The following is an 18,765-nucleotide window of genomic DNA, read 5'->3' on the forward strand; positions in this document are numbered from 1 at the left end:
TAATATCAATCATCGATTTTCGTATTTACCTGATTCAAAAGTTGCGCATTGTGATTCTTATTTACGCTATTTAAATATTGTACTTTACGATTCTTATTGACGAGATTTAAAAATCCAATATGGCATTTTGTATTTATGCATTTTTAAAATCGCGATTTTATTATCAAACATCGATTTTCATATTTACCTGATTTGAAAGTGGAACGTTGTGATTCTTATTCAGGCGATTAAAATATCGTACATTGCTATTCTTATTTACGAGATTTAGAAATCCAATATCGCGATTTTTATTTATGTGCTTTTAAAACCCTATGTAAAGACTTGTATTCATGGGAGCTTAAAATCTAATGTCGTGATTTGTTTTTTAGGTTGTAATATCAAACATCGATTTTCGTATTTATACGTGCTATAAAAATTAGACATTGGGAGTCGTATTCGTGCGATTTAAAAATTATGCATCGTGATTCGTATGTACGTGGTCTAAAATTTATGCATCACGATTTGTATTGTCGCACTTTTTAAATTCGATATAGAGTTTCATATTCACGTTATTTAAAAGCCTCATATCGGGATTCATATTCATAAAATTTTAAAATTAATCATCAGGATTTATAATCACATGGTCTACAAGTTTAGAAATCGCACTTCTTTGTCCAATTTTTGTATATATATATTCTTCACCATCATTCTTGGATTTCCTTTTTTTTACTTTCTGACTACTCTCATCCCTGTAAAATGAATATTTATGTAAGCCTGTAGATAATAGCTAATATTCTTAAAAACACAACAGCCTAGACAAGGTTATCCCAGTCAGCTTCCACCTGCATAGTCTTTCCAATGCCACTGTTCTACAATTTCTGACACCTAACATGCCAAGATCTTATTCTATATTGTTTAGCCACTTGCAAGCTGGGCAACCTCTTTTCCTGAATAATTTATATAAAATAATACAAGCTGAGACACCCAAATGAAAAGACAATATTTGTGATACCAGAAATAGAGCATAATAGCAGTACCACTATTCAGTTGTAAAACAAATTAAAGGAGCTTGTCAACGGATTGCATTTAATTGATTAATCAGTTTGTATGCCATCACAGTGAATGTAAAGTTGTACAGTAGTGCTAGAAAGTGAGCATAATGTAGATATTATTAAAATAATAGCTGTTAGTGGTCAGCCTGTTCTAGGACACAGCTGTAAACAAATGGTTTAAAATTTTTGTGGGGACGTACATCAATATCTGAGCTGCAAATACCATGGTCAGTAATAAAACTATTGTTAAGTTGATGAAATAGTTCGATGTAAACAAAGGGTTATGCTTCATAATCTCTGTGCTGAACTCTATTTGAAAAAAAGGGAGAGTGTAGATAATCACTTTCTGCAAAAAAAGAAAAAAAAAAAGTACAACTGAACATTGTTCTGCTCAAGATTCATCCACTTGTAACGAGACTTTAAATGCTCTCATGCAAATTGGTTAATCAATTATACCAAATCTGCTTTGCACTCCTGTTTTAACTGTGAGTGGGTGGCGCTGCTATCTTTACTGTATACATGCCTATTTTTTCATTTGGGCAACCCTTATATCAATTTTGTTTGATTCACAGGTAAAATCATTGATAATTTAGTTTAGTCAATTATAACAAACTCGCCAATTAAAAAAAGCTCAAATATTTTTATTTGAAAATATACAAATATATCTAATTTTAAATAAATTATTCACAATAATATATAGTCTTCATCACAAGACGAATTGTGTACATTAGAAAAGTTGGAACGCGAATAAGCATTGAAAGAATCTACTTCTTCAACATCTGCTCGTCTTCCCTCAACTAATGCAAATACAGGATAGTCCAAGTTTCTTTTTAAAGGGGCTGTTATCTAAAAAATTAATCCACCATGAAACATTAATAATTTACAATGATAACACAATCTAACATTAAATAGCCTGGAGTGAATGAAAAATCCCATTAATTAATAACACACTATAAACATTTGTCTATACTAGTTGGGAACTACTTATGTGATTCCTTCCAGATTGATTTGCAATCTTAGATCCTTATACTTTTAGCCTTAATCCTTTTTAAAACTAAAAGAAAACACAAATATTTTTAATTCAAAATAGATAAAACTTCTTTGAAAAAAACGCGCTAAATAGCAGCAGAAATTTCAGAAAAAAGTATCAACGAAGGAAATAAAAATATGACCACCGAAGCCGATATCTTCAGGGGGTACCGGCCTCTGTAGCCATAAAAACAAAACCATTTCTAATCGAGGGAGAAGCAAATGCCTAAATTAACTCCCTCAGTACCCCGATGGTTTTGTATAGAAGTCCAGGAAAAAACATGAAATACAAATAACAAATTAAGAAAAGAAACTCAAACAAAATCATCAGAAAAATAAAAACTCACTTATTCACAGGTCAAACATCGATTTCATAAGCAAGCCGAATGAAAAGAAAACATTAAAAACTAAAGAAAACAACGCCCTCTATTACTCTGCGCAGATGGAGAATAAAATGAAAGAAGTCAAGAGAAAGAAATACGTAACAAATAAATAGAATGCTTAACTGGGGCTGCTCAGTTAAGACTTGAATTTCGCCCTGTTAAAAGAAAAAAAATATAAAAACCTAGACCTGTGAATAAGTGAGTTTTTATTTTTCTGATGATTTTGCTTGAGTTTCTTTTCTTAATTTGTTATTTGTATTTCATGTTTTTTCTATGCAAAACCATCGGGGTACTGAGGGAGTTAATTTAGGCATTTGCTTCTCCCTCAATTAGAGATGGTTTTGTTTTTATGGCTACCGAGACCAATACTCCCTGAAGACGTCGGCTTTGTTGGTTATATTTTTATTTCCTTCGTTTCCTTTTTAATACCTCAGCTTTTATACTTTATTTCAAATATATTATAGGCTATGCCTGCTACACACAATCGCTATTGCTTGCACTATTTTTTCAGATTTCATGGTTTCCTCTTTTTTATCTATTTAACCCCCAATTGGATTTCCAATAAAGTAAAGATATTGGAGTAGATAGATATTTTTTCATATAAAATGAAAATTTTACAATTTAATCACTCTAAAACTATTAAGAATTTAAACTAAGTGATACACATATTTCATCTTAAGACAAAGTATGTGGTTGCAAAAAAGTATAGTTTTAGTTGAATAAAATTACACAACTTCCTTTTTATATTAGAATGTTCTTAAATTCTTTCTGTAAATTTGTGTTATTTTATCTTTTTTCTTTATCCAAATTTTTTGCATTTTATGAAAGAGACACACGTTGAGGAAAAACTTTCTGAAATGGTAATAACATTTTTTAATATAGAGATTTATTCTACTTATTTACTCTCTTATACATAAGTTTGAGTCATTTCTGTTTTTATTGTAACTGTTAAAATTTTTTTATTTTCAAGTTCTTAACAGTAATCAATAGTGTTAAAATATGGCAAGTACTGCCCTTATAAAAACTGTTTAAAAAAAAAAAGAACAATTGACAACTCAATATAACATTCATTTAAAACTAATGTTAAAACGTGAAATGGTTATATCATAAGAGTACAAAAATGACATTTATTCATAACTAATAAATGATAAACAAATTATGTTAAAACCATGCTATGCTTTCAAAAAAAAAAAAAAAAAATCAAGAAATTGACAAAATATTTGTTAATGCATGCATGTTAAACATATGGTGTGAGCAATGATTTTCATTAAACTAGGTACATCTATCCAGCAAACTGATAAGAATAGAAGAATGTGAATACCACATGTTTAAAGTCAAGATAAAATAAATACAGAATAAAAATAAGTCTTACTAAGATCAGGAAACCTAAAATTTATTAATTTGCACACATTATACTGATTTTTGTACAACATTACAATATATTCTTTTGATTACTAATGATGCAAATTTACATTTCATTAACTTTTAAAGGACAGTTCATGACAAGCCATAATAAGAAAAAATTCAAGGGGAGAAAATTAGAGGGCTTGGTCACTCTATTAAAAATAAATTAGAGATGTTTCATATGTTATTTGGCATGACATTGAAAGAAAAATTGTTTAAATGATTTCTTTAAAGTTTTTGTTATTCAATGGTCAATTTTTTATCAGTAATAGTATTTTATTTTAAAAATTCAAAAATGTAGTAACACCTAATCCCACTACAACTTAAATCTAAATCAAATTTATCTAAACCATCTAATAGAGTCATCAAGTAAACTACAAACATGTTACTGCTGGAACAAGAAATTATATGAAAATGTTAAGAAGCTTTGTGGTTAGATAGTTTCACTTTCAAATTAATCAATTTTTTTAATACTTAACTTTTTTCATACAAAGAACATTATTTCAAATTAATTTGATAAAATTTTTTAAATAATAGACTATCATTTTTATGCAAAAAATAACATTAATAAAATTCAAAGGGGGAAAGAAAAACTTATGTATCTGATAAATCTTTTTCTCATCAACACATACAGTTTTTTTCAAGTCTTGATAGCTTTAAAAAAAAGGATTTTAAAAATCGCAAAATAGGTGGTAATAACAGCTGGTTAAAAAAAAGAGATTGGTGACAAAATTTACAAAGAAATCATGAAAATGGGAAGTGTTAAAAAATTATTACTCGAAGGCGTGATTTGAGAATCCCGTGCTAAAATAAATAACATTAAAAGTATTGAAACTTTTAAAATCATCTGAAATGAAAAGATCAGTTGCAATAAATGTCAAAAAACAGATGGAAAAAAAATAAATAAAGCACCACAATAAAAAGTAATTAGTCAAATGTGCAGTTTGAATTTCACATGTTGCAATATGAAATATATTGGTAATTTTAAAAACTGTATGCAAATAAAAGGCAAAAACTGCAGAAAAATAATCAAAACATCACATAGATTTACGATATACAATCTAGCATATAAAATATGACTACCCAAAGCAAGATTCGAATTTCATGTGTCGCAACACATAAAAATATATCAGGTTTTAAAATCCAAGTAAAAATTGGTAGCAATAATTGTCAAAAAGGAAAAAAAAGATTGAAACACCTTGATGGAATTGGTATGAATCAAGCACATAAAAAAATAATTGCACAAATAAACGATTTAAGTTGCATGTATCGTAATAATATCCTATTAAAAAAAATATAGATTTTAAAAACTATTGAAATACCACATGGATTTACAAGAAAATCGGTACAAATCAAGCACATTGAAAAGTGATTAAAACTAAATTGAGCAATTCTAAATGTCTAAGTCAAAAATTTGGCATTTTACTTTCTTGATTGGATTTTATTTCAGTCAAATATATAAAGGGAGGAAGAAACATATTGCATTACTTTATCAATTCTTTCACTATAAATCGAAATTAATAACAAAATCCCCACTTATAGAGGATGCCATATTGTCCTACTCTATTAAAAATTTATAGCCTTATCACATCATATTTCATTAAAATATAAGCTAAATAAAAATGAAAACACACCTTTTGGAATGAATGCATAATTTGAAATAAGTTCAATCATTTTGAAATAAGTCAAAACATACTTTGAAGATATAAATGTATTTAGAATCAACATAAATATTGACATACTTAATGGATTCTGCACCTATAGTTAATCTTATAAAAAAGAGTTATTACAGTCAAACCCCGCTATAGTGAACCTTCAAGGGACCGAAATTTCAGTTCACTATAACCGGGAGTTCACTATATCCGTTACGCAGGCAATTTAACTAATGGTTCCCAAACTCCTCCCTTTTATTACACATTATTCAATTAAATGAATGAAAAATATTATGTAGTAGCAAAAAATGTGCTATTTTTTATTACTCTTCTTCTTCAGCTAAAGATTAAAAAAAAATTTGTAATCTTTAGCTGATGAGCGATTCTCAACATCAGATATGGAAACATTTCCCGACTCTCAGATAATTTTTCCTGAATTTCTGTTATTCCGCTTTTTAAACCTGTCTAACCTGCCATTCGAGAGCATATGAAAGTAGTCTCATTAAATCGCTTAGCAAATTCATCGACATTTGTGCAGATACTAGAAGATTGCGGCTTTTTCGAATGCTAACCACGTCAGTAATGCTTCTTGAGCATCCTTGCGATCTGCTTTTCTCAACTTTTTTCAGCCATCTAAATTCTTTCCATGTGTTACAAACTGCAGATTTGGATAGTTTTTATTCCCTGCAAATATCAGCTAGATTGCATCCATTTTCTATTTTTCTGATTCTGCCCATTTTATCATCAATGGAGAACGTTTACTGCTCGCCATAGTTAAATTTGTGACACTTGCTTGCAGGTTGCTCTTTTTATTTTTTATAACTAAGCAGAGAGCTAAAAAGAGTTGAAATGAGGGCCTTATCAACACATATTAGTGTCCAACACTTTGACCAATAATGAATAATTACTCATTCCCTCTGACAGAAAATACATATTGATCCCACTGACACCTTACAGGTGCATCATCTGTGTGGGTTGGAAACATCTGCTTGGCTTGTTTAGGGATGGGAAAGTGAGACAAAAGAAGCAAACAACAAGAAATGCTTATCGCTACANATTTTTAGCTGATCAGCAATCCTCAACATCAGATATGGAAAGACTTCCCGACTATCAGATAATTTTTCCTGAATTTCTATTATTCCGCTTTTTAAACCTGTCTAACCTGCCATTCGAGCATATGAAAGTAGTCTCATTAAATCGCTTAGCAAATTCATCGACATTTGTTCAGATACTAGAAGATTGCGGCTTTTTCGAATGCTAACCATAGTTAAATTTGAGACACTTGCTTGCAGGTTTCTTATATATTTTTTTTTTAACTAAGCAGAGAGCTAAAAGGAGTTGAAATGAGGGCCTTATCAACACATATTAGTGTCCAACCCTTTGACCAATAATGAATAATTACTCATTCCCTCTGACAGAAAATACATATTGATCCCACTGACACCTAACAGGTGCATCATCTGCGTGGGTTGGAAACATCTGCTTGGCTTGTTTAGGGATGGGAAAGTGAGACAAAAGAAGCAAACAACAAGAAATGCTTATCGCTACATTCCCCTCTATAGATGGGTTTAAAAATCGGTATATGCATTTATTTTAAACAAGAAATTTCAAAATTATTACAAAAAAGAAAACGAAGAAAAAAATCAGTCGAAGACAGGAAAAAGTTCATTATATCCAACTTCCTCACTGTTTTTGGTTCACTATATCCACAAAAAATAACATTATACGTGTATAGCAGTGCACGGGACCAAACTTTTCGTTCACTATATCCGGGAGTTCACTATAAACCGTGTTCACAATAGCGGGGTTTGACTGTATATGTAAGTAATCATATTTGCAATAAATAGAAAAATTAAAGACACATACTTCTGGAAACTTTTCGACAAAATATTGATATTCTTCTTCTCTTTTGAAATAAAAGCCAATAGCACAACTTGGATCCATCTCAGTGAAAGAGATCATTCTAATTGATGATGAATGAAATGACTGAAATAGAAGAATCTGAATCTGACACTTCAATTGTATAGGGTGCAAAATAAAAATAAAAAACATTACACTATCAATAACTTTTATCTAATGATCAGATATTTCTGCACTAATAATTAGATATTTATGTAAAACTTTGAACTGTAAGGATAAAATATTTATATCTTAAACAACATGATTTTAAAAGCAAAAATAAGATTTTTATTCAAAATTTTATACCTTAAAAACTTGAATGCATTTAAATGTTAGATAATTATTAAAATTTTTGCATAAATCTATCTTTGTAAAAGTTTGTTTTATTAATTGATGCAAAGAGTTTCTGATTTAGAGTAAATAAGTCTTCTGACAATAATGGGTTCATATCTTAATAGTCAATAATCAAAATTTGTCAACAAAAAAAAATGCTTATTCAAAGAATATGTTTTTGTATCTGACTAAGTGAAGTTATCTTTTGCCCCAACCAATAAGTGCATTTTAAGTGGATGCCTCAAATTATAAAGTTTATATGAATATCCATTGATTTGATAAAAAATTTGTCAAGATGCATTTTTTTGCTTGCTGTACGTTTCCTTCTTCTAATTGTATTTATGTGTGAAATTTCAGTTTAGGAAAAATATTTGTAAAAAATATTCTATTACTTAGATTTTTATAAATTTGGTAATAAAGTGTTTGATATCCAATTTTAAAGAATTCAGTTTTAAATTTTACATTACCTGTAAATCTTCAAAAAATTTATTCAAAACTTTTCATTACAATATAAACCTCAATATTTAAATAATACAAATTTAACAAACAAGAAAAAAAAAAACCTTTTCATTAAAATCTTCTTTTTCCATATCTACAACAGGTTGACATGCATGTGGGTCGAGATGAATTAATTTGTCATCTACATGGAGAGAAAAAAAGAAAGAATACATCTGAATCTTAAAATCTCAACAAAACATACAACTCATCTTTCCCAGCTCTTTTTTTATGTTGCTATTCTTCGTTGATTGAATGTAGAGAGAGCTGAGAATACGTATACTGTGCCAGGCAAAATTAATGTTACATATTTAAAGTAATAAAATAAAATGCAGTTGTAAAGCTAGTTTGATAGTGTATTAAAAACAGATTAAGAAGACAGTTTGATGGTATAAGAGTTATAATTGGCTACATTGCTCTACATTTAAACATTATGCAATGTACTCAAAATAGCAATATCACAGTGCTATAAACTATGTCTAATAAATTGAAGTTATGATTAGGGATCAGGACAGGGCGATACATCAGTAAATATCAATGTTAAGTAATAATCGGCGATCTGATGTCTAGATTTGATTTTTTTACAAAGCATTGCAAATTGCGATTGTACTGTGATGTGTATATTTCCTGATGCATCATAGACATTGATATCTATGTGCACAATGAAGAGCATTGTTCCTGAAAGTGCATTGATGGTTTCAAGCACATGTCGAGTAATTCTCCCAATCAGACATCAATGACCTCAATCTCGCGCTAAGAGCATTTTACTCTGATCTTAGATCAGTGATTGCTGTGGTGATTACCATTATCTTTCCTCATGCTTCTTCCATTGTAACTCATTAAGCAGAGATATATGTTTTTCTAACACGAATCTCTTAGTTTTTGAAACATGCTTTCTTTTATTTGTGCAAATTCTCTGATGTTGATTTTTTAACAATCAATCCAGTTATTTATCATTTTTAAGCACAATTTTTCATACATTTTAGTCTTAAATTATTGAGAAATAATAATCATAGTTAGGAAATATAAAAAAATGCAATGTTTATAAAAAACAATTGGAACTTACCAACATGCGAATTTTTAATTATTTTTTTTCATTCAATGATTCGTTTGACTTTTTAATAGATTCTTTTTTTAAAAAATAAATATTGATAGCAATGTACTAAATTTACAAGGGGGTAAACAGATGACTCGGAAGATACACGTGCCTTTTGGTGACAGCTGTTCTTAAGTTTTCAAGCATTCTCAATCCACCAGCAAAGTTTTTATTTTTCTGTTAATAAAGATTTTTATAAAGGCTAGCTCAATGTGTATTTTAATTTTATATTTATAATTACTTACCTATTTAAAAACATAGTCTGCAGCAGGCAAATTTTTGCCACACGTCCCTTTCCTGCACAGGTTGTTCTACCCTTTTTTTTTAATTTCAATGTGTTGTTACATCACTGATGTGATTTATTTATTAAAAAAAATATTACTTATTGTTGATAACTAGACAAATTTCTGACACTTTTTTTGTTAAGTAACAGAGGACTGAGTTTATAACAAGAATATAATTATCTCAATTATCAATCAAACAGTTAAAGAATTCAAAATTATGCAATACCAAATGTAAAACATTAATGTAACAGAACATAGTAATGTATTGAAGTATCGCGATGCTAGAGTGATGATACATCGCAATGTCAAAATTTTAACGTTGCCCAAGATTACTGGCACATATTTGAAATTGAAACATGAATTAAATTTACTGTAAAATTAGGTAGCTTTTGTAGTAGTAGTTCCTTTAAAATAAAAGTAGGTAGGTAGATTTGACATTTTCATGAAAACATTTTTTTTGAAAATTTAAAAATTTAAGTTAAGTCAGAATAGCCTGCTAATTACATTTTCTTTATTGCTCTTAAATATTAGAATATTGATTTCACTCTCCCCCTCTCAAATACAAACATACACACACACACATATATATATTTGAGATAATTAATATCGTTTAATTTTTTATATAAAAATCACCTCACAAAGTTTATTATCCATAGTGTTAAAGTATTAACATATTTTCAAATGAAACTGAAATAAAACATATTTGAAATATGCAAACATGATATGATGAATTTCTGCAAAAAGTAAAAAGCTTCCAAACTGCACTATAAATAATGTGTTAAAACTTGAAATTGCAATTTACATCTAAGTATTCTGCTTAATAAATTCAATTCTTATATACTAGACTAGTATTTTCATTCAAAAACATATTGTTTAGATCAGATATTCTCACTTTGCAGCAGCATAGCTGCTTTGAAATTGAAAGTTCTACTTGGTACATTTAATTTTATCCAGCAGGTATACACTATAAAGCAAATTGAATGGCAAAGTAGGTAAGTCGATCTAAAGTCAATCAGACATTTCAGTCTACAGGATATTAGATTTCATAGTTTAAAGATTCTTAATTTTTGACTATCACCCACTGTAAGCAGCAAAAACAGACTTGAAAAAAAATTAAAATGAATTTAACGCATTTATTACAAATTCACAATTTGTCATATTTTTTATTTTAATTATATTATATTTGTTAAAAAATTTGCTTGGTTTTGTTAAGTGCAAATTTAATGAGAAGGGCGATGTTATTCTGATGTGAAAAAAAATTATATTTGGCTGACATTTGGATAATGCCCAGTGTAGTCTTTTTCTTAAGTTTGTTCAGAAAAATCCTTAAAAATGGCAATAAATGAACTTAAAAATAATAAAAATGCCCTTTAAAATAACAAAAAATTCCTTTAAAATAAAAATATTATTCTTGTAAATGAACAAGAATTTTAATCTGAAACATTATTTATTTCTAAAATTTCATATAACATACACTACCCTATAATAATGAAAGAGACACTATAAGTTTTTAACATTTTTTAAATTTCTCAAGAAATACTTAGAAGATTATTTAGTAACTTTAGAGCCTTTTTCTTTTTTGTAACTTTAGAGGCAATTTCTTTCAATTAGTTCATGCAATATTTTATACTTAGCAATTAAGTTTTAGGCTTTTATAGGTTTCAGGGACCGACAATAAATTAATATGCTTGTAACCTGCAGATTACTTTGATTGTTACTTGAATTAGCTGCATAAAATTTTATAAACCTAACTTAAATATTTTATGGAGATATGAACATTTTCATAAAAAATTATTTTTTTTTGTCTTACATATTTTTGCTATAGCTTTAAAAATATTTAATAAAATTAAAGAAAATTTTTAAAGTAATTAAAAAATTATTGTTTTAATTTTTAAAAAAATGTTCATTAAAAACTGTGTAAGATATGACAGTTTAAAGTAGTCCTTTTATACAGTGCATGTTTAATAAATTTGTAGTGAATTGTATTTTGAAACTAATGAAAAAAGTCTGATTTGAATGTCTTTAAAATTTAGTTAGTTTCAAGCAATTATCTAAGTAGTTTTTGTACTTCTTTTAAAGAAGTTTAAAATGATAAGGGGTTTCCCAGAAATTTTATTATAAGATAAAATTTAATAACTAATGATAATACTTTACAGTAATTGTTTGGACACCAAACTGTGATGGTATAAGGAAAGAAAATGTGCAAAAGGAAATTTTTTTATGGAGGATGATAGCCCACAATGCCAGTGTTATTATTAATAAAACTTGTTTAATAGAACAAAATGAAATTTGGATAAACCCCTTTTTATCTTGAAATTTTTTTTAAAAAGTAAAAAAATTACAAAATTGCTTGAAACTCTTTAAATTTTTAAAATATTCAAATCAGACCTTTTCCATTAGTTGATAATTATGATTCACTAAAAAATTATAAAAAAAAGATTTTTTAAATTGTTTTCGCACATATGCAGCATAAAATATCTACTTTAAATAGTCATATCTCGTGCAATTTTTAACGACTTTTCTTTCAAGTTCTGAAACAATAATTTAATAATTGTTTTTTAATTGCTCAAAAAACTTTGTTTAATTTTAAGGAACATTTTTAAAGTTGAGAAAAAAAAAATTAAGACAAAAATAATAATTTTTTTTATAAAAATGTCCATATTTCCATAATATTTAAGCTAGGTTTATGAAATTTTATGCAGTTATTGTAAATAACAACCAAAGTAATCAGTATAAGTTACAAGCTTATTGCTTGATTTCTGGCATAGGATGATCAAAAATACTTGTTTTCTTTCGTAATTTATTGTCGGTCCCAATATATTCAATTTACAATTATTAATGAAAATTATTTATTGAAATATATTTGTTTCAACTTAAAATATACTATATTTTTTTACTATATTGCAATTTCTTAAATATAATACATAAATATAAAAATTACAACTTAAAAAAAAAATCTAAGTACATCTAAACAAAAACAACATGTCATTAATATAAACATATAAAAGGAGAAAGGAAAAAAATTTAACTTAAGGAAATTTATTTGCTATTTTAACCCCATAAGAACTGTTCTATTATAAGTATAGATGAAGTTGAAATAAAATGTTGACTGAATAAAGTTGAACCTTTTCCTCTCCCCTTTTATTCGATTTTTAAATATTTTATTTATCATTCTGAACAAATGTTTGAAAATGGTGCATCAATAAACAAAAAAATTTCTTTAATTAGCAATTTTGAAATGATAATTTAATTCTGTACCGTTATCTGCTTTTAGATATTTTTTAAAATTAGTTCATTAAATTTTTATAAAACTGATTTATACAATGCGGAAAATTTTTTTAAAGATAAATTGCACAAAAAAGATAATTTTCAAAAGTTTCATAACAGAAAGGTGTAAAGCTAAATTACTTTCCTGAAAATTCTGATTGCATATTTCAATTAATGTAGCTTTGTTATAAAAAAAAGTCAGTTGAAATTTTAGATTATGCCCTCTATGTAACATTCATTCTGATTGGAAGACAACTTTGTATTTAACATGTTTCAAAACATACTACTAAATAAAAAAAAATATCCATCATCATAGGTAAGATTATAAAAATTACACTAATAAATTCCCTCCTCTGACAATTGAGTCTGGTTGCAAAGGATGAGTGCTGAAGTAAAAACATCAATACAAATTCTATAAAATATTTATAATTGCATCTTAAAATGACTTTTTTTCATTGAAAGCATCAAACACTTAAAACTTATTTTTAAAAAAAATTTTAAATATTACTCATCATTCAGACAGATAAAACACATAATTTTAGTTTTAAAAAATTAATATATTGTAGAGAATTGTTACCTTGCCAGCCAATGAAGTAAAGTGCATGTTTAGGCCGGCCTCCAATAATCCCAATACATTGTTCGTAAGTCAATAGATTTTTCAGACAAGGTATATAAAATGGATTTATTTTATCGTTTCCTAATCGAACTGAAACAAATAAAATCAAGCTCTTCCAGTATCCTTGAGCTGTATTAAAACTAGGTGGACCAAATTCGGAGTATGATGGGCATGCATCATCAAATTCTATACTATCTTTCACAGATTTAAAATCCAAGTTATTTGTTTCAGTTAAAATCATATTGACCTCTGAAGCATTTTGCATTTCGGAGGTCTGAGGAAGAATTTTGCTAGTTGCCAAAACTTCATTTTCCTCTGTTGTACCATTTTGAAGTTTGCATTTAGATGGTTTTCGGCATAAATCTTCAATATCTTGTTTAAAAACTGAAAAAAAGAGAAATACAGAAACTATTAAATCATTTTCACTAAAACAATTGTTTTTATAAAACTTTTTATTGCTTTGTTTAGTGCTTTTTATAAATATTAATTAGTTTTACAAGTTATTCGAGGTTAACTATGGATGATAGAGAATTTTATTAAGTTAAAATTCATTGTTATAAAAGTGCAAGATCTGTCCCAATTTTGCAATTATGAATCATGGAACAATCAATGAATAAAATTATAACTTAATTATTATCTGTTATCATAAATCCTAATAAATAAGTCAACCCCCTACTTTTGATTATGAGATAGCAAATTTCTGGTATGTTGGGTGCATTAGTTGATCGTCAAATAAAACCAAACATGGACATTTCTAAAATTTAAAAAATTATATAGTCAACAAAATTACCTTAAGTTAAAAATATTTCATACCAGAAATACTTATAAAAACAGGAAATTTTCACACTGCTCTTATAGACAAGATGCGTCAAATGATACTAGATGAGATGAAAAATTTGGAATTCATTGGATGGGAGTGAAGATTTTTAGTGGGACACAGCAAAGGAGGAGGATGTAGAATCCATTGCATAGTGGGATTCATATATGACAACACTACTGATGTTATTGAGTCCAACACAGATGATGTTCTGAAAGACACTGATTCTAATGATTCTGAATTCTAATAACTGGAATAACGCAAATTTTTAAAAAATTCGATTTCTTGGGAACTATTTGACCAATTGCTCAAATGTTGCATTTCGCTCTTCAAATTTTGTATTTTGCCATATTGTAAAAAATGGTATACTTAAAAATTCACATTATTTAGGACTATTAATAAATAAAATAATAAATGTTTACTGAAAGTTACTTTTTTAATGGAATTATCTTTCAATAAACGAATTTTATAATTATGTGCAAAAAATTTTCAATTTTCTTAAATCGTTCCAAAGATATGGAGAAATATGTGAAAAATAAAATGAACATTAAGGGGCCAAAACTTTGGATTGCTCTCTTGACTAAACTATTGAGTCTATATTTCCCAGATTGCTACGCTCTATGTTTTAGGGGTCAGTAATCCGAATTTGTTGAAAAAAAGGTATGTTTTTAAGAGAAAGTACCTTTTATGTCTGATTTTGTAATCTAAAATATCTTTTGCACTAATTAGTTATTTGATGTCAACCCCTCGAACCATTAAGATTAAGTCCCAGACTGTAAAGATCCGATCCTTTGATCAAAAGATATAAGCTATTCAGAATGGTCTGTTTTTTTACGCACTGTACATCTATGTTTGTGTTTTTGAAGCAGAAATGAGGTTTGAACAATTGTGATAAAAGATCAAAATAAGTTGGAAACAATTGTACTTAGCACATTTTAGGAAGATCATAATCAAAGCATTTAGAAAATATGCTATTTATATCTATACTAAATATTCTTCATCTAAAATTATGTTTTATATAATGGAAGATTAAAACTCAGTTCCTTTCTAAATTACAGAAATTATATATTTGGTACATTTAAGAATTATTAAATATTAATAAGATAACTAATAATACATATTAATTAAATATTAATTATAAATCAGCACACACTATTATGGTCTGTAAATTTAATTTATATATTTATTAAAAACATTGTTAATTAAGCGATTATTTTAAGAATACTATGTTTATTTTTAAAATTATTATTCTTCAAAATGAAGCAAACCTTTAACCTGTCTCAGCCAGCTATTGTTATAAACAAATTTTGTACAGATACAAATGGTAGTACTTTTAAAATTTAGTGATAAAATTCCTAACTGAACGATTTTAGTATTCCAGCATTTACAGCAAAGAAATAAAAAATTGTTCCCATAGAGTTAGCATAACAGTACCCAATATAATTTAAAAACCTGCTCTAGGCAATACTCACTTCTTTTAAATTTCTTATGAAACAAAAATACTTCATTTTTGTTTTCCTGATAATTTTTCTATTTATAAAATAACAATTTGAAAATTATAAAAAAGAGGAAATAATATTATATTTTTAGTAAACTTACCAATTCCATCTAAAGCAACATGCATACAAACATCTTTTAGTTGTGGATAATATTTTCGACATAAATGAAGAGCATCTCTAAAAACCAGAAAAACAATTAAGTGTGAGTAATTATGTCACTAATTATGTGTGACTCAGAAAATTTATTAATTAACAAAAGAAAAAAATAATGATTTTGAAAATTTATGCATCTGCTGCATACACATACATACATATATATAAAATAATAAAGATACAAAAGAATTAAAGAAAAGAGAGATTGACAAAGAAAATTAGGAAAATAGCTCCCTAAACTCATTAGGGGCATGGCTCACTATACTTAGCTAAAAAATTTGGAAGCTGTAAGAAGCATAGTAGAAGTTATAAATTATTTAAGTAGCATTACAAATTTTAACTAAAGGAAAAAGCTCACCTAAGGACTTGAGCTGCATGTGTTGGTCCATACCAGTCTCCTGCCTTTCTACCATAGTTTTCTCCCATTGAGACTAAACGATGCAAAGAAAATGGACTATTATCCGAGAGTGAGTCTCCAAACCAGCGCAATATCATCTTATAGACTTGCTTAGATTCTTCTGGTTGATCTGAAGCTATTCTCCAATCTATGTGTATTAAATATGAACATTTTCAAGATATTCAATCAATAATTTATGATTATAGTCTGGCCAAAAAAGTATTTATATGTTGATGAAACTTACAATATTCCACATTTTTGTTAAATAATAAACTAGTTTTACGTAAACAAATAAATATATTCTTTGAAATGCTCTAAAACTATTTTTTTGCTCAAAGGGTGTTTTCGGAAGTTCTTTATCCTAAGAAAATAAAAAAAAGCCACAATTTATTTAAAATAAAAAAGCCACAATAAAAAAAAAACATAGATCAAAAATGCTTTTAATTTTCTCAAAACTGTGGTTTTTCATCTTGACATTTTGTACCAGAACTAGAATAGAATCTACGTGTTAATAATGCACAAAACTTAATAACTGTTACAAACTTACATCAGTTATAAAGTAGCAAATTATTTGCTAAATATTGTTTTTTTACATGATGACACAGCCTTAAAATATGAGCTTTTGTCTTTAGAACCTAAGCCATTTCTGTTTTTGACTTTTTTTCATGAATGATTTCAAAAAAAAAAAAAAAAAAAAAAAAAAAAAAAAAAAAAAAAAAAAAAANAAAAAAAAAGAAACTTACCTTTTAAAGTGGTAATTTTATTCAATTAAGAATTTTTTATTACATGTATAAAAATTATTGTTCCTTCATAACTCACTTAAATATTGTTAGTTAAAGAGGACTATGTTCACTGGACTCATGTTGTTGTAGAGAATTCAGATTTTTAGAAATAGACAAAAACTTTACAATTATACATAGTATAATATATTTTAAAGCAAAAATACAAAGTTTTATAAGGTGTATTACGGCAGTTTGATTTAGAAAATCATTAAAAATTATAAACATACCTCGATGAAGAAAGTGACATATTAAAGCTTGCGCCATCATCATTTGACCACATCTTAACATACAACCCCATCCAGAGTCTGACACAAATTCAGTTCCAGGAATTGCTGGAAAATTTATACGATAAGTGAGCCAGATTTTACTCAAAAGATCAAGTTTCAATTGCTTTGAGACATCTGGTGAAAACTGAGTACCATCTAAAATACAAATTAAAAGCCAAGTTAAGAACAAAGTAATATCGAAGTTTAAGAAAATAATGTTATAGTTTATGTATAAAAAAGTGTTGATAACATTTCAGTTATTACATAACAGCTTTTGAATGTTAATTAGTTTTATAAAGTGAATATGTTTCCTGTAGTGATGACATCACTCATTTTTAATTTTGAAAGATAAAAATTTCCTTTTCAGATCTTGTTGCTACTTTGGTTAACAGTCTAGGAGAGCTAATTTATCTCAATAAAGTTCCAAAAAACAGGTGCATAGAAAAATCTGAAAAATATTTGCTGAAAGTTATGATAAATGAAGCAATAATCCTTAGCTCTTAAAAAAATATTTATGAAGTATGATGAATTATTAGCCTTCTTTGAGCAATATTCATCATGAAACTTTAGTTATTCATATAAAAAGCTTATTTTGAATTCTTTTCAATCTTTTTTTTCAAATTCTGAAACCTCTTTAGTAGATATTTTTGTTAAGACTCAGGATTTTAAGCGTCAGGCAAGGTTAAATATTTAACATCTTTTATTTTGTTAAAATTTTCAGGATATGTTTTTTTCTTCTGTATAAACTATAAGACAATGTTTCAGTTTATTTTTGCAAGAAAAAAAATTGAAGTTTTGGGAGGTAAAAACTGAAGATCTGGAATTTTAGGAAAAACAGATCAATTTAAATATGCTAAAAACTTTCATATTGCATTGCACAAAAAATTGCCCTTTGTGAAATGGGTAAACTCCTGCATTGACCATTATTTTGTGTTCTACTAACTATTAAATCATAAATACTTACAGCAGACTTTTGCCTCAAAGGTCATTCAAAAATCTTCATAAAAAGGTTTTGACTATCAAAACTGACTTGTGTCAACAGTGAACCACAAAGGTATATATTTCAAGGAATTCATACAAAAAATCAAGATACAGTAGAACTACATTCGGCATGATATTAAAGTAGCAAGAAACTTAAATGTGATTAAGGCCCAATATAAATATCTAAAGTTAATATTCACCTCCAAAATGAGCTGAAGTCTTTATCTATAATTCACTGAGGGGAAGGGGAGAAAGAGGACAAAATTTACATGTTATTATTTAGACAAGCAATATGTTTACTATGTCATTTTTTACACTGAATTGAGTGAAATCACACCCAAGTTGATTGAACTAATAGTTAAGATGTTATATAAGTTTTAT

At 27.5% G+C, this 18,765-nt stretch overlaps 1 protein-coding gene across 1 annotated transcript; it reads right to left on the bottom strand.

Annotated features, from left to right (window-relative positions):
• Positions 1 to 1,651: 1,651 nt before the first annotated feature.
• LOC107437474 (cysteine protease ATG4D) lies at positions 1,652 to 17,559 on the bottom strand (the record flags this gene model as incomplete). Its single annotated transcript, XM_071187337.1, is given in 7 exon segments — positions 1,652 to 1,877; positions 7,366 to 7,485; positions 8,295 to 8,371; positions 13,451 to 13,873; positions 15,906 to 15,982; positions 16,317 to 16,503; positions 17,365 to 17,559. Coding segments are annotated over 7 exon segments (1,241 nt in total), but the record flags the coding sequence as incomplete, so codon positions are not given.
• Between the last annotated feature and the right edge of the window lie 1,206 nt (positions 17,560 to 18,765).

The sequence above is a fragment of the Parasteatoda tepidariorum genome, chromosome X1, assembly GCF_043381705.1.
Source record: "Parasteatoda tepidariorum isolate YZ-2023 chromosome X1, CAS_Ptep_4.0, whole genome shotgun sequence".
Taxonomy (NCBI): Eukaryota; Metazoa; Arthropoda; class Arachnida; order Araneae; family Theridiidae; genus Parasteatoda; species Parasteatoda tepidariorum.